General features: G+C 40.5%; 2 protein-coding genes and 1 long non-coding RNA gene across 4 annotated transcripts in view; 1 reads left to right on the forward strand and 2 right to left on the reverse strand.

Moving 5' to 3' along the window:
• LOC134287951 (START domain-containing protein 10-like) overlaps positions 1-25,697 on the forward strand; it is a 53,439-nt gene that overhangs the window by 6,547 nt on the left and 21,195 nt on the right. The window lies entirely within an intron of this gene.
• The window catches only part of LOC134287952 (uncharacterized), a 746,963-nt gene continuing 726,784 nt past the window's right edge, over positions 5,519-25,697 (reverse strand). Inside the window, exon 3 of the long non-coding RNA XR_009997655.1 lies at positions 5,519-5,587. This is a non-coding gene — a long non-coding RNA (uncharacterized LOC134287952). The remainder of the gene's footprint in view (positions 5,588-25,697) is intronic.
• Positions 11,728-17,575, reverse strand: LOC134287950 (uncharacterized protein K02A2.6-like). The gene is made up of 2 exons (XM_062851279.1): positions 16,887-17,575; positions 11,728-14,628 (listed from the first exon to the last, which is right to left on the reverse strand). Exon 2 carries the CDS (start codon positions 14,200-14,202, stop codon positions 11,917-11,919), a length of 2,286 nt encoding a protein of 761 aa, XP_062707263.1. The 5' UTR covers positions 14,203-14,628; positions 16,887-17,575; the 3' UTR covers positions 11,728-11,916.

Below are 25,697 nucleotides of genomic sequence, written 5' to 3' on the forward strand. Positions count from 1 at the left end.
CACTGCTAGACGCTTCTTCAGTTTGGCTGCTGTCGAACTGAACAATATGAAACAGTTATTTATGTAACGAGCTGCAAAAAGTTGATTTTTTTCAGCAAGAGTCGTACATTTATCCAACGAGGCTTGCCGTGTTGGATAAATACGAAGAGTGTTGAAAAAATCGTGTTTTGCAACGAGTTCCATATAAAATTTTATGCAATGAATTTTTCATAATGCAATCTATTTGAGTTGCATAATTTTTTGCTTTAATTTCTGGAACCATTTCTGCTGGGTTTCCTCCTGGAATTGCTCCAGAAATTTGCCCAAGTTTCGAATTCCTACGTACCTGGATTTCTCCAGAATTTTTATCTTTAATCCTGACAGAGATTTCTTCAGAGATTTCACTAGAAATTCCCCTAATGATTCTTCAAGGAATTATTCCAGATTTTTTCAAGAAATTCCTCTGGGGATTTATTTGTATTTTGCAACAGGGATACCTTAAGAAATTACCCTTCCCTTCCCAGCTGACTATAAGGACTTGGCCGGCGCCGTTATTGATCAAATATGCATGAGCTGCTAAAATTGCACTTTGAGAATAAGTGGAATGTCCCAGCCCCTTATTCAGTTGGATCACAGTGCAACTGGTACCAGTTCAGATCAATCACGGAGGAGCAACCATTGACATGTATAGTCAGAATTGATCGTTTTTTTTTATCGCAACAGGGATACCTTAAGAAATTACTTAAGCGATAAATCTAAAAATTCCTCTAGTGATTTCTACAAAAAATGCTTACTAGACTCCTTCAGGAAATCCTGTAGGGCTTCGTCCTGTAATACTTCGGCTAATTACTGCACGAATTATTCCAGGGATTCTTCCAGAAATTTCAACTGGAATTTTGCCATTGACTTCTCTTGAGTTGTTTAAGTTGTGGCGAGGGATTCTTTCACAGAGATACCTCCAGAGATTCCTTTATGAATATCTCTACGATTTCCTTTAGGAATTGTGCTTACTGTTGGGATAAGCGTGCTTTCCCGTTAATGACGTAACCACTCCCAGTATTAAGTGTGTGTCATGGACAAGCAGTTGGGGGTGTTCTAGGTTTAGAACACCTTGGAAATAAAAGCGGAAAGGCAGCGGAAACCGAGCCAGTTGGCAAATTGGATCCGCTTCCGCTGCTGTCTACTGCCTTCTGTAGACCACAATTACTACAAGCTGTGAGAAGGCTGTGTTTTAGTAGGGATAGGTTCAATACCAACGGTTAAATAAGTAACGTTACTCAATATAGCAGATATGACTACTGTTACGAGTATAGACCTGAAGTTTTAAACTCCAATGTAGTTTGGCTGACTTGGAATATTCCTATAGTGTCTCCGAATGACATTTGAGATTTCAAGAGCTTCACGGATCTCAGCAGATTATGCAACGCTATTATTTATAGCGAGAACACATAAAACTATTGTAGTAGATTTGAAGGACTTCATTATAGAACAATTTGGAGGACCCTGTATGTCCAAAGGTTTATAACAATATACTTCAGATTGGTCCAGGAACTGCGGTTGATTATGCAACGTTACTCAGTATAACAGATATGGCTACTGTTACGAGTGTAGACCTGAAGTTATGAACTCCAAGGTAGTTTGGCTGACTGGGAATACATATTCCTATTCAATTGTTAAGTATTACATCAAATTCAAAATAAATCTGAATCAACCATATTTCTCCATAATACACGGTGGAACACGGTTCTTGCCATTCGAGTTCCACCTGATCAGCCCATCGTGCTCTCTGCGCTCCACGCCTTCTTGTGCCAACCGGATCAGTTGCAAACACCAGCTTTGCAGGGTTGTTGTTCGGCATTCTTGCAACATGCCCTGCACATCGTATCCTTCCGGCTTTGGTCACCTTCTGGATGCTGGGTTCGCCGTAAGGTGCAGCGAGCTCGTGGTTCATCCTTCTCCGCCACACACCGTTCTGCTGCACACCGCCGAAGATCGTCCTTAGCACCCCTTCGTTCGAAAACTCAGAGTGCTTGCAGGTCCTCCTCGTGCATAGTCCATGTCTCGTGTCCGTAGAGAACCACCGGTCTTATTAGCGTTTTGTACATGCGTGGATGAATCTTTTTCGACCGCAGTTCTTCTGAAGCCCGTAGTAGGCCTGACTTCCGCTGATGATACGCCTCCGATTTTCACGACTCATGTTGTTATCAGCCGTCAGTAAGGATCCGAGATAGACGAATTCCTCCACCACCTCGAAGGAATCCCCGTCCATCGTAACACCTACCCACAACTACCCAGACGGATTCGGTCGTGTTTGGTTCCGCCTGCCAGCATGTACTTTGTTTTGAGGCATTCACCACCAGTCCGTGTCCGACCTTTGCTGCTTCGCGTTTCAGATGGGTGTACAGCTCTGCCACCGTTCCAAATGTTCTGGCGATAATATTCATGTTGTCCGCAAAGCACACAAATTGACCGGATTTTGTGAAAATCGTTCCCCGGCTGTTAGACCCGACTCGTCGCATCACACCTTCCAGAGCGATGTTGAAGAGTAGGCATGCGAGTCCGTCACCTTGTCGCAGTTCACGGCGAGATTCGAATGAACTGGATAGTTCACCCGAAACCCTTACGCAGTTTAACACACCGTCCATCGTTGCTTTAATCAGTCTAGTCAGCTTCCCAGAAAAGCCGTTTTCGTCCATGATTCTCCATAGCTCCAAAGCGTATGCCGCTTTGAAGTCAATGAACAGGTTATGCGTTGGGATCTGGTATTCACGGCATTTCTAGAGGATTTGCCGTACGGTGAAGATCTAGTCCGTTGTCGATCGGCCGTCGATGAAGCCGGCATGATTACTTCCCACGAACTCATTCGTCTTAGGTGAAAGACGACGGAAGATGATCTGAGACTGGGACTTTGTAGGCAGCATTCAAAATAGTGATTGCTTTGAAGTTCTTACATTACGAATGGTCGCGTTTCTTGTAAATGTGGCAGATTAGCCATTCCTTCCACTTCTCCAGTATCCGGTATCCCAGATCCTGACAATCAGCCGGAGCAGGCTGGTGGCCAACTTTTCTGGGCCCATCTTGACGAGTTCAGCTGCGATACCATCCTTACCAGCTGCTTTGTTGGTTTTGAGCTGACGAATGCATCCTTAACTTCCCTCAGCGTGGGAGTTGCTTCATTCCCGTCCTCCGCTGCACTGGCATCGTCGTTTCTTTCGTTGCCGTGGTCTCCCGTGCCTACGTTATCCACGCCATTCAGGCGCTGATCGAAGTGCTGCTTCCACCTCTCGATCACCTCACGTCCGTCCATGGCCTCCGTCCTTATCCCTACACATTTCGGTTCGCGGCACGAAGCCGTTGCGGGATGCGTTGAGCTTCTGGTAGAACTTCCGTGTTTCTTTGGAACGGCACAGCAGTTTCATTTCTTCGCACTCCGCTTTTATCCAGGCGGCGCTTTTTCTCCCGAAAGAGGCGGGTGTGCTGTTACCGCGTCTGTTTGTAACTTTCCACGTTCTGTCGGGTCCCTTGCTGCAGCATTACCGCCCAAGTTGCGTTCTTCTCCTTCAAAACCGTTCTGCACTCTTCGTCGAACCAGTCGTTCCGTCGATTCCGTTCTACGTACCCGATTGGTGCTCCCGGCTGCGTCGTTGATGGCTGCTTTCACTGTACTCCAGCAGTCCTCTAAAGGACCTCATCGAGCTCGCTCTCGTCTCGCAACGCGGCCTCGAGATTCTGCGCGTATGCTGAGGCGGCTCTGCATATCACCCATCACGATGAAAGCTGCTCCCAGCTCGCGTGAGTTTTCACAGCTCTGGTAGATGGTATGATAACCTCTAAAAAAAACTTTCGCACCATGGATCCTGTCGAACACACCCCTTGCAGCGCTACGATGCCGAACCCGGGGTCCTTCAGTAGCTCGGCGAGTATGCGGGTGCTCCTAAGGAAGTTGAGAGATCGGCAGTTCCACGTACCAAGTTTCCAATCGCAAGTCCTTTTTGTTCGCTGGGATCGTTTCTGTTGATCTCGGTTCGTATTATTCTGTTGCTGATTTTCCGTTACAATGTTTTTTTTACGGTTGGCTCGCAGGGCTTGACACCAACACCCTACTTTCCGGAGGACCATAGTGCATAGTTGAGCTTAGAGGCCTTCCCTAGCACTCGGACGCGACGTTGATCAGCCGCTCCTAACATGGGGATCAGACGCTGTTGTGAGCCGCTCCTCCTGGAGAACAGACGCTCAGGTTTGTAGTATCATCATCACATTTTTTGAACAACAATAGGTCCGCTTTGTTTTATTTTTCCTGAATGAAACATCGTCCTTGATTTTTGGCCCAAAATCATCACCGTTTTATATTGATAGAGTTATAGCGGAATGTGCCCAAAATAAAACCTCCCTGCTCAACTGGTCCCGCACCCCATAAATACCAATTCCAGCTCAAAAAAGCGATTCTTGCAAGGAGAGGTGATAGCTTTCATCGAGAGATAAGCAGGTGGGAAGCAGATATTCTCTTCAAAGGTAAAATGATTGAATTCTTTAATAGTATGATACTGTTGAAATACGAGAAGCAATTTTGTTGGATCGATGGGTTGGAGGCTCGCGACAATTAAATTAATGGGAATTGTATATTTTCCTTTGGATTGATCGCGTGAATAGCATTTTGATTTTGTTTCAACACTTCTATCAAAATGTCTGGTAACGACAATTATTTTAGAATTCCACACCTAATAACACTTAACCCAGACCATCATTCAAAATAAGTATTCGCCCTCGGAAAAAAAATCCATTAAGAGCGGCGGCTTGCACGCAGTACGTCTAGGCAGAAACCGTGTGAGTATAGCTCATAGGCTACACTGAAGCAGTGCTGTTGCCTGAAAGGAAAACCTGAAGTACGTGGAAAGCTTTTGATCAGCCTCCCTCCACCTTTCTTGAAGAGCACTCGTACAAAGCACTGCTCCTACTACCTGCTGGAGGTCGGTTTGTGCCTTTGACACATGTTTCGAAGAAGGAATCTTAGCTCACAATAGCACTCAACGGTAGACTGGAAGAGAAGCCAGTAAGTTCTGCGCTTAAAGCATAACGAAGAAAAATTATTACAAACCGTATCACAGCTTTTTTTTCTTATTTGACATGATAGAGTTTATAAAGATGCTCACATTGTCAAATTTTGACATTGTATAAAAAAGGAATAATTTGTGCATTTCGGCAGCTTTTCATCACGAGAGGTATTATTGTCTCAAACTTGGCCGTATAATTCAGTTTGATTGGAAGGAAAAGTATTGTAACAAATTTTGAGTTTAACATGTGTAGAGAGCCCCACACGATAAAGAGAACAAAACTTCACAAAAATATATCCTCTATAAGCAAACTACACAAAGAAAAATTGATAATCCTATTTATGAGTCTTTGTTTGATTGATAAACCATTTCAAATTATAACATTTAAAATTTAGACCATTTGCATGTTTGTTTCCTCAACTACAAAAAAACGTACGTTGATAGGTAGTTATATTGCTATAAGGCTATCAAAAGATTGAACTGCTAATGTACAGCTGACGACATACACGGAGTATACTAACCTCACAGTATCAAACTACGTTGACGTTGATGCGGATCTGAAAATAAAATAAAGAAACATGGTATCAGTAAATCTAATCAATTCCGATAAAAATATCAATGTTGCAAAAATCGTTACGCATTATCTCTTCAAACATTGTGATCGCCCGTAAAGAAAACACCGATAACGTAGGTGGTATCAAAAATCCAATTAGGCACGCTTCACAGGCCACCAGGTTGTCATTGTGGTAATCTATACCTACATCGAAAAAGATTGAAGAGGAGCCAAAAAAAATCAATTGAATTGTAGGACGCAAGATTGAGCCGACAGATCAGCAAGTATATCACTTTTGATGGCATTTTTCACCGGTTCTTGCGTGACACTGTCGTCCACGGTGCACCATGCATTGTGTTTTTTATCTTCTCAACTGCTGCAGTGGAAGAAAACTGGCAGAGTTTCGCACAGAGATAGCAGGACAAAGCGAAACCCGGAACGTGGGATGAATTGTACTCATGGGAAAAGATTGTTAATTTTTTGAACTTGAACATATTCGAATGTGGAAACTGCGGCAGCTATTGTCGCGATTACAAGAACACAAGCACTGCTTTTTATAAAAAACTTCTTCCAAGTAGTTTAAAACTTCCTAGGTTATAGAGAACTTATACAATTTTTAATTTTCTAATGGTTTGATTGAATAATTGTTATCTTTACATTATAGTTTTGCTCACCTCATGTTTATACTAGTTAAGCTATTTTTTTATCTGCAAAAAGCAATACAATAAATAGTTGTTAGATGAACTTCAGAAAGGATTCAAACTGATTTAATTTCTAATAGAAAGGTTTTTTGAGCAAAGTTAGTTCATTTCTTGAATTTCATTTGAATAAAACAAATCTTTGTTCACTCATGAGGTGGCGATTTGGGCCTTTTTCTCTAACCAACAATAATGACATAAACGCAGAAAAAAAAGAAAAAGAAAACGATAGCAAGGAGAAAGCTTGCGTTGACTGGACAAAACGCCCCAAGGCGAGAAATTTTCAATTCGTCGAGATATAAAGCTGACAGGCTATTATCAGAGCGATCAATTGCAATGCGATTGACTAGTTGCACATCTGGGACTAATAGTTTATTTTGAACTTTATTTATCGTGTATCGTCTTATAAATGAGGCCGTTCCATTTTTTGCTTTCGTTTTGCTTTTACTTTGCTTCTGCTCGGAGTTCGCTAGTTGTTGAACAATTAGCACTGAAATTTTTGTTTTCATTTGTTTTTCCGTGCATAATTTTACTATTAAAAAATATCCAGAGAACGTATAGATTCAGTCATATCTTATACTTTCAATTGAATTTGAATTCTTTTGAATTCAATTTTCTAAGAAAAAAATAGAACATTTGTATCGGAAGTCTGAAACCCAAATGATGAACGATTCCTTAAGCTAGCTCATCCTAATGTTGAAAGATTTTCGTTAATTGTTGAACGGTCCAAACTTTGTTCGTGATTGATGACAAATAACCCGAACTAAATCTTGTGCCTAGCTAGCTAGTCATTTGAGTGACAGTTCATTAAAATGATAAGTCGCTTCTTATTTGAAGAGGGCTCTGGTTGACTGAAACTGTTTACATGCAAAAATTACTTGGATATTGTTCATGTGAATGAGATGAATTTTTGCAATACTGTTCAAAGAGATTCAGGGATGATTCAAGGGGATTTTCAAGGAAATTTCAGGGAATGTTCAGAAGGGTTTGAAGTTGTGTCAAGGATTCAGGTGATATCAGGATATTCCCTCGAACGTCACTGAAATCACCTAAAACTTCCGGAACACACCTAGAACGCCCCTGAAATCTCTTGGGATCCCTTTGGAACACTTCTGGAACATCGTGGAACACCCCTGGGCTGTGACCCCCTGAATTCCCCTGAAGCCCCTAAAAAACCTAGAACGCTCCAGACACACCCTGGAACGCTTTTGAAACCCTGAAAATCGCTGAAACATCCATTGACCCATTGATCCCCTGGAACATTACTGGAACGCCTCTGAAACCTCTTGGAAACCCCGTGGATCGATCCTGAAACCTCCTGTAACGCCCCTGGAACACTCCTTGAACACTCTGAAATACCCCTGGGACCTCCTTAAGCCTTTGAATTCCTCTGGAACACCACTGGAACGCCCTTGAGACCCTTTAAAAAGCCCTGGAACGTTTCTAAAGTCCTCTGGAACACCCCTGCCTGGAACATCTCTGGAACACCCATGAAACCCCTTGAAATGCACGACTACGTAAAGTAAAAAAAATCTGGCAGTCATGCTAACATTTTAAGCTCTGACAGTGTTCAACAATTGGATCATGGATGCATAATAAAAGTATTATATTTTTTTATTAAATAACAATGAAAGTGTCATTTAAAACAATGGCAAAGTGTAAAGGACATTCTCCCAGTTCTTGTAACTATGCTGTGACTTTGATATTTGTATTCGGTTTGCCAGTAAATCTTTTCTCGTAGCAGCAATTTCTTAAAATTAATCTTGAAAATTGTGCAGTTTTCGTGTCATCAGTGCAATAAAATTTTCTAACATAAACTATTTATAATTTTGTATTGCGTAGAAACGGCTATCTCAGTCTTAGTTTACGACGATTTATTTTATTCTACCCGACGTTTCGGCCATGGGTTTTGGCCTTTTTGGCCATGGCCTTTTTTGGCCATGGCCGAAACGTCGGGTAGAATAAAATAAATCGTCGTAAATTAAGACTGAGATAGCCGTTTCTACGCAATAAGATCCAGTTCCAGTCGAAAAATCCCAAATGAATATAATTTTGTAACCTAATTAATGCAATATCGTGGCACACATTGTAGATGCATCTACATCATACGTTGACATTGAGCGAGACTTACTTAAGTTCGGTTTATAATAAATTTGACTGACTGCTAACGACTGTATTGACGAGTATTTCGCTTGTTTTATGGCTCTTTCAGTCTATATTAAGCAGCTAAAACGCCTTTCGCATCTACTGTCCTACGTTTCGGTGTGTATTTCAGCAATTGTTCAACATTTGGGTAGTGTTCAACGTTTCCTATACAGAATCTTATGCTACATTCGGCTACTTTATTTCCATCGTCATAGGCTGTTTTCTATAGCTTTTTGATCCTTTTAATTTGTCTTGAAACAAAGATAACTGGTACCTTCATTTGGGTAGAATTCATTATTAAAAGTACCTCCATTTAGCTAACGTTACCTAAAAAGAATTTGATTGTGTTCTAAAAATTTGGAGTACTCAAGATTAACGATAAGGTTTGTTTACAGACAAGATGTAGCGAGTTAAAGGGGGAGTGGGTGTTAGGACTATCGAAGGCTCTCCAAAAACTTTCTTGACAATTACTTATGCTCAAGTAATTAAATCCACATGCATAATTTGTGTGTTTGAAGCCTCATGAAACTATGTGCTGTCAAGCTTTTTTTTTATTTTTATCACGTGCATTATAAGTTGAAGCTAATTCTACACATGGTGCTGTCAAGTGATGAGCTCATTTTTTTAAGAATCTCCAAGAACTCCCTTGAGAATTGGTCATCGGATCTACAAGTGATGTGAGTTTGGAAAACGTCTTGAATCCCTTTTAAACCGCCTATAACGGTTATGAAACGCTTTAAAACGCCTCCAAAATCTACCTGTAATTTACATGAGAGCAGTGATGAGAAATGTATTTTCAATAACTCTAAGCCCCTCAGAATCGCCTGTAACGCTCTTGAGATCTACCGCGGAGTCCCCCAATACGCCTCTGAAACCTGCTACAAGTCCTCTGAAACTTCCTGGAATTGCTCCGAAACCCCCTAAAATCGCTTTCGACCCGCTATAACGCACACCTCCCAAAACCCATTGAAACCCCCAAAAACGCCTTTGTAACGCATCTGCAACATTCTGAAAATCCTCTGCTCCTTCCTGAAATGCCTCCGAAAATTCCATGAAACCCCGTAAAATCCCTTCGCATAGTAACGGGGCTCCATACAATCCACTTGTAAACCAGAGATTTCTTCGCAATTCGTGTTAAGGTTACCGCCAGGGGTTCCTTTAAAAGGTTGCCACCAGGGGTTCCATTAGAATGTTGCTGGGGATTTTCATGGAATCATTTCTTATGAATGTAGATATTTAGTAGATTCCGCTTTGAATTCTTGCAGTAAATCGGACAGGTCACTCCCCGAGAGCATATTCAGGGGGTCTACAAAAATGCCTTAACAAATAATTTTAGGAAATATTTGTACAGAATTCACGGAAATAGTATTCAATATTTCTTAAAGGAATTCTGTAGAATAAATAATAACAAATAATTAATAAATATTTTGAGTAACAACGATTTTTCTAATGATTTTCATACAAAACTTTCTCCTGCTTTCAAGATTCTAGCACTTCCATCATACAATTCTGCATCATATACGAGAAACTGTGAAATTTGAAACTTTGTACTTAAAGTATATATTTTCCCAACGGACGCCACTGAAACCAACTACAGGAACTCCCGAAGTGAACCGAGGAGAGCTACAATAGTACCCTCACTGATTCTACGTATGAATCGGGAACTGGTTATCCAACTTGATGAACAGATGAATTCCACGGAATGGTTATAGTTTTCGATATTTTGTGTCAAATTTTCATCAACATGGGTTGAAAATTAAATAAAATAGAGTTAAAAATTAACAAATGAACATCTACATTTTTGACGCATAATACGTCAGAGACAAAAAAGTTAACACGGTCTTGCCTATGCGATTTCCAGCTGAACTAAGGAAGGCACTCTTCATTACCGCAATTCAATTTAAAATATAACAAGGGGTGGATATACGATCAAGAGGTATTGCCTTCAGTTGGGCAAAGTTTTACATATTCAAAAGTAAATATCATAAAACCACAACGAGACAGAAAAGATAATATTAGCTTCGAAGTAAAAAAAAGCAAACTCAAACAAATGTTCACTTAACTTGCGTGTTCATAGAATTGCAAATGAAATCCTGCTCTGACAACGTACTCTCCCGTTTCCACCAGCCACTAGGGAGGGCTATGAAATTGGAAACATTCTGCAGCCGCACATCAACGACAGGAAACCACAAAGGAAAATCATCCAAAGTGAGTGATTACCACCACCTACCACCACGACCAACCTCCCCTATGGGTAATCATTCTTTTTGTCGAAACCGCCCCATGCTGCCATTCAGCCAGCCAGCCAGCACTGATGGGTGAGCAACACAATAATGAACTTTTAACTTTTGGTTGGTGAACAGACAAGTGCTTTTTGACACCATCCCACTGACTTTTCCTAGATAGAATGCGTTAAAAGTTATGATTGCTATCACATCTAAAAGAAAATGTGACAACGATTCACGAATACGTCCAAGTAAGATTTTTAAGTTGAATAGATTCCCATAGATTATTAGAACCTGAATTAAACCAAAACAAAATACTTTACTCATAAACACTTTATTGCTCACAGCTCTTAGAACCTCTTTAAAACTAAATGGTCTCAGAAATGTTGATTGTGCGTTTACAAACAATGTAAAGAGAAAGAGAAACATGAAAAAAATCATAAAAAACATTCATTGAAGATTGTATTTTTATTTAATCTGAACATTCGTCAAAGGACAATTTAAGGTTAAGATCAGGCATTGTCGAGGTAAAGTTAGAGTCCACTGGGTTTTATCATTATACGCATATAAGCCCAACGCACACGTATATAGTAAGCTTTAGAAAGCATAGGCGGTTTAGGCCAGAAACCCAAATTAACGGAATGGAAAAGTTCTCTTCATATTCAGACTTTCCATGATAGAATCCAACAGGCGGTGGAGTCTTCTCGAAGTTTTAAACCACTTTGCAAATTTGATTATCTTAAATTGAATCTATAACCACCCGTCACAGCCAGAATCGAATCGGAAGCTATCTTTTGCCGGAGCATATTCCCATTCCGAAAAGGTAGAGTGCAGTGCACTCAATGTACCATATTTTGTCCTACATGATTCCAAAGGGAAACCTCAAACGAAAAGCCTCAAGCGTGAGGAAACGCACCTTGAGCAAACCTTCGTCAAACCTTTTGCTCAGCCAACCGTGTCGTCTCGACGACGCAAAAGCAAACTTTGCACCGCAGGGTAAAAACAACCACTGGACCCCATCAACCAACAATCCATTAAACGATGGACCTCGACCAGTCAAAAGGCAATTCATTTAGCTAAGTATAATATTCTGTATTATATTTGGAAATTCGGATGATTAACACTGATGAATACCGAGACTTTATTACTTTGTAGAACACCGTATATTCACGTTCTCTCTGTCCGTCCGTATCTAACTCACACTTCGACTGACTACCCAAACCCATGACATACTATGTTATTCCGATACTACATTCCCCCTTTACTTAATCCTCAAAACGATTATTTCCATTTACATTAGTGATATAGTTTTTAAGGTACTGTGGAGTCTTCATGTCACGCCGACTACGTCGAACTGCTTCGGTAGCTTCCCCTACTCTTACATCTGCTTCGATGTTGTCGTGTTTCTCCGCTTGGCATTCTTCAACAAATCGCTTCAAGTGACCTACATTTCGACGATATACCTTTCCAGATTCCTTGGAACGAATTTCAGCTTCCGCACCTTCTCTGCTGAGTATGTCGAACAGCTCCGATCCATAATTTGTGGACAATTTGTTATCTTTAACGATACGCTTGGCCACAACAGTATCTCCTTCCTTCAGGTCACTTTTCTTGGCATGCCTCTGAGTGTTGGATTCTTCTGCTGCTTCGAGTTTCTTCTCCCAGTCGCGATCCCGAACATCTTCAGATACAATACCAGCTGGAAACTGTAGACTTGGCAGTTTATCCCTCAAAACCCTTCCGAACATCAGTGCTGATGGTGCAATTCCAGTGATAGAATGAGGTGTTGAGTTGTACATCAGCAGGAAACTTCTCAAGTCCCACTTCCAGTGTTTACACTTCTCTTCTTGACTTATCCGAAGGCGTTCCAGTATTGTACTGTTCATTCGTTCTACCTCGCCATTAGCCTGGGGCCAATATGGGGTTGTCTTTTGATGAGTAATTCCGTATTCTTCACAAAAAACTTTGAAGGGTTCACTGATGAACTGTGGCCCGTTATCGGACCGCATTGTTTCCGGAATTCCAAACCGACTGAACGTCTCGAAAAGTGCATTAACGGTCAATTCTGCTGTTATTTGTTTCATGACGATGACTTCCGTGAACCTACTGAAATAATCGACCAATACCAGCAAATAGTGTCCTGATGGTAAAGGTCCTAGAAAATCAATAGCCACATCTGTCCACGGTTTTTCAGGCATTTTTGTGCGAAGCATTGGTTCCGGCGGTCCCACCGCTGAAACTAAAGTACACGCTCCACATCTTTTAACGAACTTTTCCACCATATTATCCATCTTGGGCCACCACACCTTCTGTCTTAAACGCCGTTTCATCAAACTCATCCCTGGATGACCATCATGAGCACACTGAAGGACCTGATGTTGAAGTGATTCTGGAATTACCAAACGATCTCCTCTCATCAAGGCACCGTTAACATGATGAAGTTCTGCTTTGAAGTGTTTGAAATCCTTCAATCTGTCGGTCCAAGTATCAGTCAGCAACGCATCCATGAGTTCTTGTAAAACTTCATCTTGTTTTGTGGCTTCAATAACTTTCATGAATGTTACTGCATTTGGTATGGCATGTTCCAAAAGTTGGTTAACATATTGGTCCGCCGGTTGGTCAAAATATTGTGCCTTGGAAATCGATAAACGAGATAAAGCATCTGCTAAATTCGTAATTCCAGGCTCATATTTAATGTCGTAGTTGTATGATTGGATTCGGAGCACCCATCTTTCGATTCTGGGGCAAGGTCGAGATCGTGGTGTGAACAAGAATTTCAGAGCTTTGCAGTCAGTGATAAGTTCAAATTTGTTGCCAAGAAGATACAGCTTGAACTTTTCTACTCCCCAAACTATCGCCAATGCTTCACGCTCCGTTTGGAAGTACTTCTTCTCTAGGTCTGTAAGGGACTTACTCGCAAAAGAGATAATTCTGTTCTGGCCCTCCGTGTTCTCCTGAACTAATACCGCTCCCAAACCCTCTGGACTAGCGTCGACGATCAGTTTTGTTTTGTCCTTTCTGTCAAAAAATCCTAAAAATTTGGTCTCACAAATGGCCAGCTTTATAGTTTTGAATGCTTCCTGTTGTTCTTCCTTCCAGTGAAAACTTACTCCGGCTTGAAGTAACCTTCTTAACGGCTCTGTCCGGCCTGCAAGATTGGGAATGAATCGACCAACGTATGTTATCAACCCGAGAAAACTCCTCAACTCGGCAATCGTTTTTGGTTCTCTGAAGTGTTTGACCGCTGCAATGCGACTCTCTGTAGGCCGAACACCTTGTTCATTCAGAACATGCCCCAAAAATTCAATCTCTTCTGCTCCGAAAATGCATTTGCGGTCATTTAACAAAATTCCATATTCCCTCATACGACCAAACAGTATTTCTACGCTTCTGTCATGCTCTTCTCGGGTCGAACCAAAAACGACCACATCATCCAAATAGACAATAACTCCCTCAAGACCAGCTAGTACTGTTTCCATCGTTTTCTGAAAAATCTCAGGGGCACAGCTTACTCCAAACATTAGTCTTTTGTATCTATTAATGGCGAGCATACGAAAATGCAGATAAAAATAAAACAAAAATCCAATCAATTTATTTGAATCCACTTGACATGTTGAACAAAATTACCTGTAGAGACCCGTTTTCGTTATGAAAGTTGTTATCGGACGAGATCTTTCCGATATTTCCACCTGATGGTATGCATCCTTGACATCCACTTTGGAAAAATATTTTGCTCCGCTGACCGAACCCAGAATTTCATCCACCAACGGTAACGGGTGAGTTTCCCGAATCACTGCACGATTTGCTTGACGCATGTCCACACATAGCCGCACGTCTCCAGAATCCTTGAGTACTGGTACAATCGGCGATACCCACGGCGATGGTCCGTTTACTTTTTCGATGATCCCTTGATCCAACAACAGCCGGATCTTCTCGTCAACTTTCTCCTCCAGTGCATACGGTACACGTCGATAAGCCTGTTGGACGGGTTGTACCTGATTGTCGATAGGAATTTCGACAGTCACTCCTTTAAATTTGGGAAACTCAGCTTTACTGGCTTGAGAAATATTCCCAATATCGAATCCAACTTTCAGCACGTGAAGCAATTTTGCGGTTTGATCACCCAGCAAACACTGTTGTCCCTCCTTACCTACATAGAACTTCGCATCAACTTTCCTTCCTCCGCCCTCTATTTCTGCATCGAAACTGCCCATGATCACCATTGGTTTGTTGGAAGCATAACAGGTGAAATGTCGATCAATTTCAGTTGACATTTGCCGCACGTGTACCTTCAGTTGTTTCATCTGTTCCCAAACCTTCAGACTTATGATGTTCGCTGCCGCGCCGGAATCGATGATCATCGGTATTTCCACACCTCCAACTTTGAACAGGAACGTGTTCTTCCCCATGGCATAGAAAATGTAGTCCTCTTCCTTCTCAGCCTCCAAATCTTCGAATACTGCTCGGATACGCTTGGGAGGTACCACTGTCCGCTCTTCGTTGTTCGCTCTCTTCCTGCACTGCTTTGCGAAATGACCGGTTCCACCACATTTGAGGCATGATTTATCCTTTGCCGGGCAAATGTCCGCACCCTTGACGTGACCTCGTTTACCGCAGGAAAAACACACAGGTACCGAAATGCTTCTTTGGAAACCTTTTATCACCGATTGAGACCGGTTCACTAATCCCGGTCGAGCTTTCTTCACCGCGTCGTATTTTCCGGTCAGCTTCTTCGTCACATTACCGATATGATCACTCTGGGGAGAACGAGGTGAACTTACAAATTCCTTCAGCTTACGTGCACTTTCTTCCAAACTAGTACCCAGACCTTCTACCTCGCTCAGAAGTAGGTCTCTCTTTAACATTTTCTGTTTGAGTTTCGCAGATGAGCATTTTTCGACAATTTGATCTAATATCATTTCCTCGGGTTTGTCGTATTCGCAACGTTTGACCTGTGTTCTCAAACGTAACACAAAATCAGAAAAACGTTCCGATGGCCCTTGTGCTATTTGCCGGAAAAGGTGCCGTTCGTACGTACGCCGACGATACGGCTCAAAATGAGCGTCCAACTTTGCAATCGCCACGTCATAATACGGTGGATCCGATAAAACATGCGAAACTGTTTCGACTTCAGGCAGATTGTCATAGACATCCCGCAGATCTGAACCACCAAGATACAAAAGTTTGGAACGCTTATCATATTGAGAACAGATCTTTTCTGACTCAAAGTAGCACTCCAAATCTCGTTTCCATTTTGACCATGCCAACGGTAGCTGAGACGAGTCCAAGCTCGTCTGAAACACTTTGATTCGAAGTTCGCCACTGGTCCTATTTAAGAAAAAACAACCAGGCAATGCAAATACCTTAACGTTATTTCATATTATATGTACATTTTTTTTATACGCATCCTAAAACGGCATTAGCTCACACATCATATCTGTTTATACATTATTCATTTTTTTTTTCCATTAAAAATATTTAATTTCATAATTATTAATCAGTAACAATTTGTTAACAAACAAAATGAAAAATAAAAAACCAAATCTTTTTTTTTAGTACATAAGTCATTTATGTGTTTTACCTGTTTCACTTCCGCCACTTATTCAAACCCGCTTTTACGATTTCGTCATTCATTCTTTAGCGAACCCGCTCTGACGAACTGACGATGCCGTCATTCAAAACCTTTAGCGAACCCGCTTAGACGATTCCGTCATTCAATATCCTTAGCGAACCCGCTTAGACGTTTCCGTCATTCATTTTCTAGCGAACCCGCTTAGACGATTCCGTCGTTCAAACCATTAGCGAATCCGCTCTGACGGTTCCGTCATCCAAAACATTTAGCGAACCCGCTTGGACGATTCCGTCATTCAATATCCTTAGCGAACCCGCTTAGACGATTCCGTCATTCAATATCCTTAGCGAACCCGCTCAGACGTTTCCGTCATTCATTTTCTAGCGAACCCGCTTAGACGATTCCGTCCTTTAAATCTTTAGCGAACCCGCTTTTCTACTTTTGGCGAATCCGCCAGGTATTCAATTACCGCAAACCGGCACTTTTTTGTGACGATACCGCCACTCATCAAAACAAACATTTTCCATTCAAAATTTCATGGTTACATATATTGCTGTGTTCTTTTCCGCTCAAACAAATAAAAAAAAACACATTTAACATATGAGTTCTTATCAACAAAATGTTTCATTGATTTTTTTTATTCACAATATATAGAAAACTTACCTTGACTTGTAACTCCCTTCTACACTTGGAATCACTGCACTCTGCTTTCTCAATTTTTCCAGTTTCTTTTCCACTCAATATACAGTACCAAAAATATTCATTCACACTTGGTAAACAAAAACAACAAATCCATTGATAAAACTAAATCACTTGATTTGATCCAAATCAAAATTATTTATCAATGAAAGAAGAAACACAATCTAACACAATCGTACTTTTGTTTTGATTCATTCTTCTTTGATTTACCCTTTTGACAGTTCATCTTTTCCTTCTACCCAAGCTGTGTTACATGCGTTACCACTGTCATAGCTTTATCCATTTCGGTAACCATGAAACATTTCCAAAGCTCACTCAGAAAAGCTTCGTTGAAACTTTTCACAGTGGTTTCCATGGTGAATTTTCACCCGATTCAACGGTCAACAAATATTCTACAGAATGATGTGTGGCGATGGCGTTTTTACGAATTGCAAATTTAAACTTTTCAGAAACTTCAAAAGTACTTACATTTTCTCCTCGTCGCCAATATAATATTCTGTATTATATTTGGAAATTCGGATGATTAACACTGATGAATACCGAGACTTTATTACTTTGTAGAACACCGTATATTCACGTTCTCTCTGTCCGTCCGTATCTAACTCACACTTCGACTGACTACCCAAACCCATGACATACTATGTTATTCCGATACTACACTAAGTACAGACACAGTTACTCCACCATCTAGGATACTCTTCCGCACTCGAGGCGCTAGATGGCCGAAGCGTGGAAAGACCACTGTACCTACGTGTTTGCGAGAGATGCGTGTCACGGTTAAGTGAATATTGAGACGCACGTACCATGGACCATCGAGTGACGGTCGGTCGAATCATGAGCTTTGACAGGCGATAGGCAACTGGCTTTCTGGCTTTATCATCCGGATGTGGAAGCATAAAAGGAAAATACGTAATAGGTTTGAATGTCAAGAATTGTCACTATTTAGTTGCATTATTTCAAAAACATCATGTACAATGCAAAACATATATTTTTAATACAATCACAATACGTTAGAACCTCTATATTTGCTGGTCAGTCCAAGAGTTGACGGTAAATATGACAACAGCGTCCGTTTAGGAGAAGAGCAGAAGGTCACAGAAAGATCTAAAAGAGGGACGAACACATGGGCGAACAAGGAGATCTGAATGGGGATAGATAGAGGTCCTTCGGGAGGACTTCAAGTGAGTGTCGGAGGTATTTCAGACGGGTTCAAAGGGGTTTGGAAAGATTTCGTGCGACTTACAGTGACGTTCCTAGAGGTTTTAGAGGCCAACCTGGAGGGAGGCTCAAGGGATTCCATGGGGGGGTTCCAAAGGGAATTTGCATGAACGTTTCTGGAGGGCTATTAGGTGCGTTGCAGTGCGTTTCAAGAGCGTTTTAAGGTGAAGTTATGACGAAGCCACACCCCGAATTTTCAAGAGCACAAATCTGAAGAACCGAACGTCGGTTTGCGTTGAAAAGTTGATCGATTGGTTATCCGCAGGTGGTGACCAATCGATCAACTTTTCAGTGCAAACCGACTTTCGGTTCTTCAGATTTGTGCTCTTGAAAATTCACGGTATGGCTTCGTCATATCTTCACCTTGAGGGAAGCGTTACGCCGTTTCAGGTTGCAATGAAACGGTGTTTCAGGGTGTTTCTGGGAATCTCAAGAAAATCGAGTCTAGTACGAGACACTGGAGACGATCTTACAGTGGAGGTTGAAATTAGTGAACCGTACAGTACACTACATTCGATATCGTTGTACATTACTTTACCGTCGACTAACGCTTCATATTACTGGCACACGACACATTCGGTAGAACAATATTGTTTGCCATGGAAAAAGACAATTATTACGTCATCTTCGATCTTGCGGCCTCTACAGACTGAACACGTACATACAGTGCACTGCAGTGTATCAAACAATTGTCCGTACAGCAAATTTTTTGTCAAAATAATTTTTCATTCAAATGGTAATAACTTTTTTTATGTGAGGATCGCAGCAATCCCCGAGCGCGCGCGGACGTGTGGAAAAATGTGTCTGTCAGTTTTTTTCGTGTCCGTGTAATTTAAATTCGGCTGATCGATTTGTGAATTGGTAGAAGATTGTGCTTAAGTTGTTTAAAAAGGTTCGGAAACCGAACATTGATTAAACGTGCGTGCTTGAGAATGGTCCGGCTGTTCGACTTATGTGTTTGTTAGAAGGTTCTACCGGACATCGGATAATATGTATAATGCAACAGCAGTTCCTATTGCAGAGAGGAGAAAGAAACTACAGGAGGCTACCTACCTAAAAATCCGGTGAGCATGTTCTAACTTGGTTGGGATTTGGGAAGATGTATTTTTAAGCGATATATGCTGGGGTACTGCTTTTTGAATTGGCAGTGATTTTCGATTTGTATTTGATTTGGTAGAGGTTGGAATTTTCCAGCATGGTTGCTGGGACTTGGCTTGGCTTGGCTCTAACAAATCCGTGTGTTTAACCTTCAGCGGTGGGACGGGGGAGAGTTACCGAACTGTCTTACTAGCATCATCTAAGAGGTTTCCATATTACTACATACCGCGACTGGGATGGAACCTGAAGACAACGAGATGATACCCAGTAGGAACAACGATATGGGTATGTGTTAGGATGTGGTGAGGGCAAGGTGGTTTTGATTCTGTTGATGGACTTATGAACTTATCCACCGATGAACGGAATTCGCTCTGCCCGGGAGTTTTGATACTGGAGCGGGGTTATTTCCAAACACAATTGGACGATTTTAATTGGAGATGGCCCGCTCTAGTGTCGGAATTCTAGGACCGAGGAAGTTTGGTTCACCGGTGGATGAATCCATACAGCGCAGCGGTGAACTGAGTTCATTCGGTTTGCGGTTTTGGTGCAAAAGTGGGGCAGTTTCTAACCAGAATCTTGATTTTCTTATTGGGGGTGGCCCTGCTGAGATGTCGGGGTTTTCGTGCTGGGTGGGTTTAGTTCGCCGGTGGAACCGTTCATTATAATAGTGTCCCGACAGCTTTAACTTTTATGTGTGATGTGGAGCGCTAGGGTAGCGGGACCATCTGGGCGAAATTTATGTTGCGGACACTTTTTCGATGTAGCGCGATACGCGGTAAGATACGCCTTGTTCAGGGACTATTGTCGGTTGGTTTGGAGTTTCGGCCTAATATCTGAAAGAGGCCTGTCTGCTTTTGAGGCGCGTTTCTTTCTAAGTGAGGCCTATCTGCTTCCGCCTACGCATGTTAGAACAACTATCAGAAAGAGTAAGTTATCTGATAGGTGTGTTGACGTGTGTAGTGGGTGGATGCGGGTGAGCCCTGCAGAGGCGTGTTTGTTTGCAAAAGGCAGTTAGGCCCTCTTCTTAATTACATGCATTGTTAAAATAATACTGTATTCCTGACCATTCCTGTACCAAACTCCTATTTCCTCTCTATTTTCGAGGGCGTCGGTGAGTCGCTGGCACTTCGATAAATAGTTATCCCTTCCCTACTATCCCTTCCCATCCACAAAACGTGTTTCTTATCGTTTCAGAGAGCGATCAATGGCGCTTAAGCCTAGGCTTGTTAGCCAGGACACAGTGTAAAAGCCTGTGCCCCATCCCGGACTCAAAAAGGCCCATGGAGTGACAAAATTTCTTAGCTATGTCACTCCCAACGTTGGTGTTTAAATATACTAAAACACTTTCACTCACTCCAACACAACTACATGATTAACTCAAATATACTTACAATACAATCTTGTCGCATCACTCGCTTATAGTGATTCCCAAATCATCCCATTCCAAATATCCAACTCCTTGACACCTATGGGAGTGTCGGTGAATCGCTGACCTCTTGTAAAGTAGGTGTCATATCATCACATCCTTTCCTATCCCCGTAACGGAGAAGCTGGGCGTGGCCGGCAATGGAAGTTATCATGCCTTTTTTACTTCAACCTCTAGTTGGATAGCTGTTCCTTCCCAAATAGCATTCCATAAGCAATTAGAAAAGGGGTATTAAAGTTTTAACATGACAACTTTCAGTATGCAATCTACGAATTACTCCGTTACCACGCAACGCAACGCAACGCAACGCAACGCAAATGGTAATAACTTTTTTATGTGTCAATCAGAAACGCTGAAATTTTTACCAATCATGAATCATATATTAAAGCACCATTAGTAAAATTTTGAGCAAGATCGAATAAGTTTTCTAAAAGTTATAGAACGTTTAGTAAAACTTATAAGATTTTTGAACACATTTTTAAAACAGGCATACCTCAATAGTACGTATACCACCGCTTCGTTTAGTGTACGTACTATCGAAACGTACGTACTATCGAATCACAAATTTTTATTTCAAATTTCATTTTCAAATCAAAGAATGATATTTCTAGAACGTCGGGATTGCCAAAAAAATACATGTGGCCTATGGGTCCGTTTATTAATTACGTAATTTTGCTTGTTTAGGATCCTATCTTTATTGGAAAAATCTTCTTGTGCTCTGGGGAGCTTCGTAGAGGCATCTCGTCTCTGGGAACTTATATTGATTTTATTTTAATTATCTTTTAGAACCATCAAAACTGGTCTAGATATAATTAAATCGATCTAGATCAGTTAAAATCTTCTGAACATTGCTCCATCTAGGACATCTCCAAGAGCTTGAGTTTTTACGAGAAGGGATTCCTAGAGGTATCCCGGAGCTCTTGAAGGAATCCCGGAATTCTTGGAGGAATTCAAGGAAAAAATATTTGATGAATCTTAGAAAGAATTCGTGCAGGAATCTCGAAATGAATTTCTGGAGGAATCTTGGAATGATTCATGGAGAAATCCCGGAACGAAATTCCTGAGGAAGCAATTCCTGAAGAAATCCTGGTAGTCCCGAAAGTATTACAGAAGAAATTCTTGGTGAAGTTTCGGAAGGAATCTCTGGAGAATCCTGGAATCCTCCAGGAATTTCATCCGAGATTCTCCGAAAAGTTTCTTATAGGATGTCTCTGGATTTAGTTTTTGGGCTTCCAGATGGTATTCCTGGAAATTCTAGCAACTTCACCCAGAATTTCTCTAGGAGTTTTTTCGGAAATTGTATCAGAAATTCTTACCGAGATTCCTTCCAAAAACTCCTTTTCCTGGAATTTCATACGAGATTCTTCCAGGAGTATCTTCTGGGAATTCTTCAGGAATTCCTTTTGAAACCCTTCCAGAAATCCTACAAGATCCCTGACAAGAACTTCATTCAGTATTCCTCTAAAAGCTTCTCCGAGATCCCTCCAGGAACATCTTCCGGTTTTTTTCGGGAACTACTTCTGATTCAAGTATTCCTTCTGGGATTCCTAAAATAATTTCACCATGTAATCTTTCTGGGATTTTTCCAGGATTCTTTCGGAAATTCCATCCGGGATTCCTCCGGAAATTTCTTCTACAGGGGATAGACAAAATGATCGGGACAGGCAAAATTTTCACTTTACAAAAAATGTTCAACTAGCTGTAACTTTTCGAAAAGTGCATCGAATATTCTCAAATTTTTACTGTAAGTTCTTCAACTAGTTGTGTATCAGTGGACAAAATTTGGAAAAGATCGGACAATTCTTCACGAAGTTATAAAGATTTTTGAAAAAGGTTAAATTATCCGATAGCCAACTTTGAGCTGTTATACCTCCGGATTCAATGAACCGATTGCAATGAAAGTTTGACCATTCATGACTTATATAATGAACACTGGAAAACATTTGACTTAACTCGAAATTTTTAACAAGCAAAAAAGTTATAGCGATTTCATTTTTTCACGATTTTTTTACTAAATTGGTCTATTTTTATTATGCATCCTATTAGTTTTTCAATTTATTGGCGGCTATGTTGTTACTTTCTTTCAAAACGCATTTATATATAAGTCAATTAGAGGGAAGCTAAATGAACTATAATTTGCATCTTGAATTTTGAAACGATGTTGATGTTTTGGATAATTTGGTGTTTTATTAGAAAAATAATCTAATCGTTTTAATTTTCTTCCGTGTTAAGGATTTTAAGTTAAGTCAATGGTTTTTCATAGCTCATTATATAAGTCATTAATGGTCAAAATTTCATTACATTCGGTTAATTGAATCCGGAGATATAACAGCTCAAAGTTGGCTATCGGATAATTTTACCATTTTCAAAAATCTTTATAACTTTATGAATAATTGTCCGATCTTTTCCAAATTTTGTCCACTGATACACAACTAGTTGAAGAACTTACAGTAAAAATTTGAGAATATTTGATGCACTTTTCGAATAGTTACAGCTAATTAAACATTTTTTGAAAAGTAAAAATTTTGCCTGTCCCGATCATTTTGTCTATCCCCTGTAGGTGACTGTCAGGAATTACTTTTCAGGAACTTCCTCTTAGAGCTTCTTCTATGAATTCTTTCAGAAACTGATTCCGGGATTTCTTCGAGAACTTTTTCCAGGAATCATCTAGGGACTCTTTTTTGGTTGCTATCAAGAGCTCCGTCAGGAATTCCTGCAGACTCTTCTGGAATCCTTCCAGGTGTTTGTAATGGAAATCCTCCTGGAGTTCATTATGATTTTGTTTTGGAGTATTTTGTTTATCGGATTCCACATGTAGTTTCTGAAGGATTTTCTTGAATAAAAACAGGAAGGCAAGAGCTTTTGACGGAACCCCAGGAATCTCAGAAAAAAAAACTCATGGGAAAACCCCAGAGGTTCCTTCTGAAGAGATCCTAAATAAACTTCCGGAAGAATTTCATTAAGAGCTTACGGAATCCCAGAAGAAAGCTCTGGAACAAATTTGTAGACAAACCACGAAGGGAGTCCCGGATGGAATTCTTGTGGAATTCCAGAAGAAACTCCATGAGGTGAGCCACCAAGCCACCATCAAGTTATAAAACAGCACACGCACGCATACCCCTCATTTTGAATTATCAAACCACTCTCATGATAAGCAGGCGAATTCATTTAATGCGAGAGCTGATGATTTTTCTAAGTCCGAATCGTAAACAACAAAGGCACGAAATGTCAAAAATTAAGAACATTTTCCTTAGCAACCGCGGTGCCCTACGGTACTCAAAGTTGTTTAAATTTCCAAACTCATGGAAAACTGTCAAATATTTTATACGTAATTGTTGGAAAACGAAAAAAAAAACAAGTAAATGAACTGAAATCAATGATTTGGATAAGTAACTTGATGGGCTTGATTCATGTTGGAGAGCAATCTTCGCCGAGAAATTTAGTTTTTTTTTATTATCACACAAAATAGAATTGTGCTTATAGGCCGCCACTAAGCTGAGAAGCAGTCCTCCCCAGTTGGGATGTAACGCCAGAATGATGATGCCAGATATTATGACTGGCAGAAAATATCTCTGTAAAGCGAAGAATATTGCAATCATTACATCAAACGTATTCGATCATGCTTTTCATTTCGCTGCATTTTTAAACTGTTTAATGTTTAATGAAAATCCGTGTTATAGGAGTCACATAGCACAAATTCATAGTATCGGAGTCTCTGCTATACGTCTACTAATGATTCGAACTCATTTTTGTAGATTAAAAATTAACTAAATTTTGGTGTACGTTCTATCGAGGCAAAATGTACGTACTATCGAGGTACGCCTGTATCTCAATACATATGTACTCGACCATTTTTTTTTCAATTTTTTTGTGTTACATCTTAAACCTAAGGCTTTCACAGACAGCCATGTTTGGGGTTTTAAAGCTATGTTCACTTAGAATCCGGAACCATGTCACATTTTCTAGTGGCGCTTTCAATGAACATAATCATCATTCTTTTGCAGCACTCTGATCATACACTAATCTTCTTTAAATGGTGAAAATTTCATCGATTTTCTTGCAACGAGTGAAAAGTTATTTCAGATTGAAGACAAGAGGAGGAAAAAAAATCTTGCACAAACACGTTGAAAATTTAGCGTGGTCAGGTACGACAATCGCGAAAAATGTTAACATCGTCAAAACCATTATGTGTTATGTGCACAGATGTTGTTAACCATAGCATAAGGAAGTGTCCTCGGAAGAAAAAAGCTTGGGTTCATTGATAAATCTGCTTTGAATTTGAAGATTTGGCAAGAACAAGAAGTTGGAACTCTGGGCATGGTTTTTCGCAACAAGATGATGAGAACCAATTCATACAAGGATGACAGCCTCAAGAATCGCGTGCTGCTTTTCAAAAACGCACAGTAGAGGTAGTAGAGGTTTTACCTATTTTGATGAGCTGCCATGACAGCCGGAGACGTTCAGTGGTATCGTCACAGATCAACAAAAAAACACTCAAATTTCGCGTTTTCTCAATTCACTGAATTGCCCCTCATTTCGCAATAAAAAAAAAGTTTGGCCATTTTTCTTCGGAAACCTAGTCAGACTAGTCAAGGCACTCAGGACACTGCATAGATGACCTGATTGTTGAACAAGCGTGCGAAAGGGGTTGTTGCTAAAATTAACCACCATTGTGCAGATTTTTAGAGAGGTCAACACTGAAAAAGTTAGAAAATGTGTGAAAAATAAAAATTAATAATTTCAATGATATTTTTCCACGAAAGTACAATAAATAACCTTTGTTTTGAGGGCTTCACCTTTTATGTTTGTTATTCCATCCCTACGTGATTTTGTCATTCCGGATTCTAAATGAACATAGCTTTATATTCACTAAAAAAAATATGAAAAATGTGCGTATGTAGTTGACGATGTTTTAAAATGTACCATATTTTGCACATATAATCTGCCAAACGTTCTCCACCAATAAAAGTGCATTAACTGAACGAAAAATCCATAGGACCTACTCTTCATATGTAGTTTAGTAGGTTCTATAT

The sequence above is a fragment of the Aedes albopictus genome, chromosome 2 (assembly GCF_035046485.1).
Source record: "Aedes albopictus strain Foshan chromosome 2, AalbF5, whole genome shotgun sequence".
NCBI lineage: Eukaryota > Metazoa > Arthropoda > Insecta > Diptera > Culicidae > Aedes > Aedes albopictus.

Coding starts and splice junctions, on each gene's coding strand:
- LOC134287950 (XM_062851279.1), bottom strand. CDS start 14,202: ATGCTCGCCATTAATAGATACAAAAGACTAATGTTTGGAGTAAGCTGT.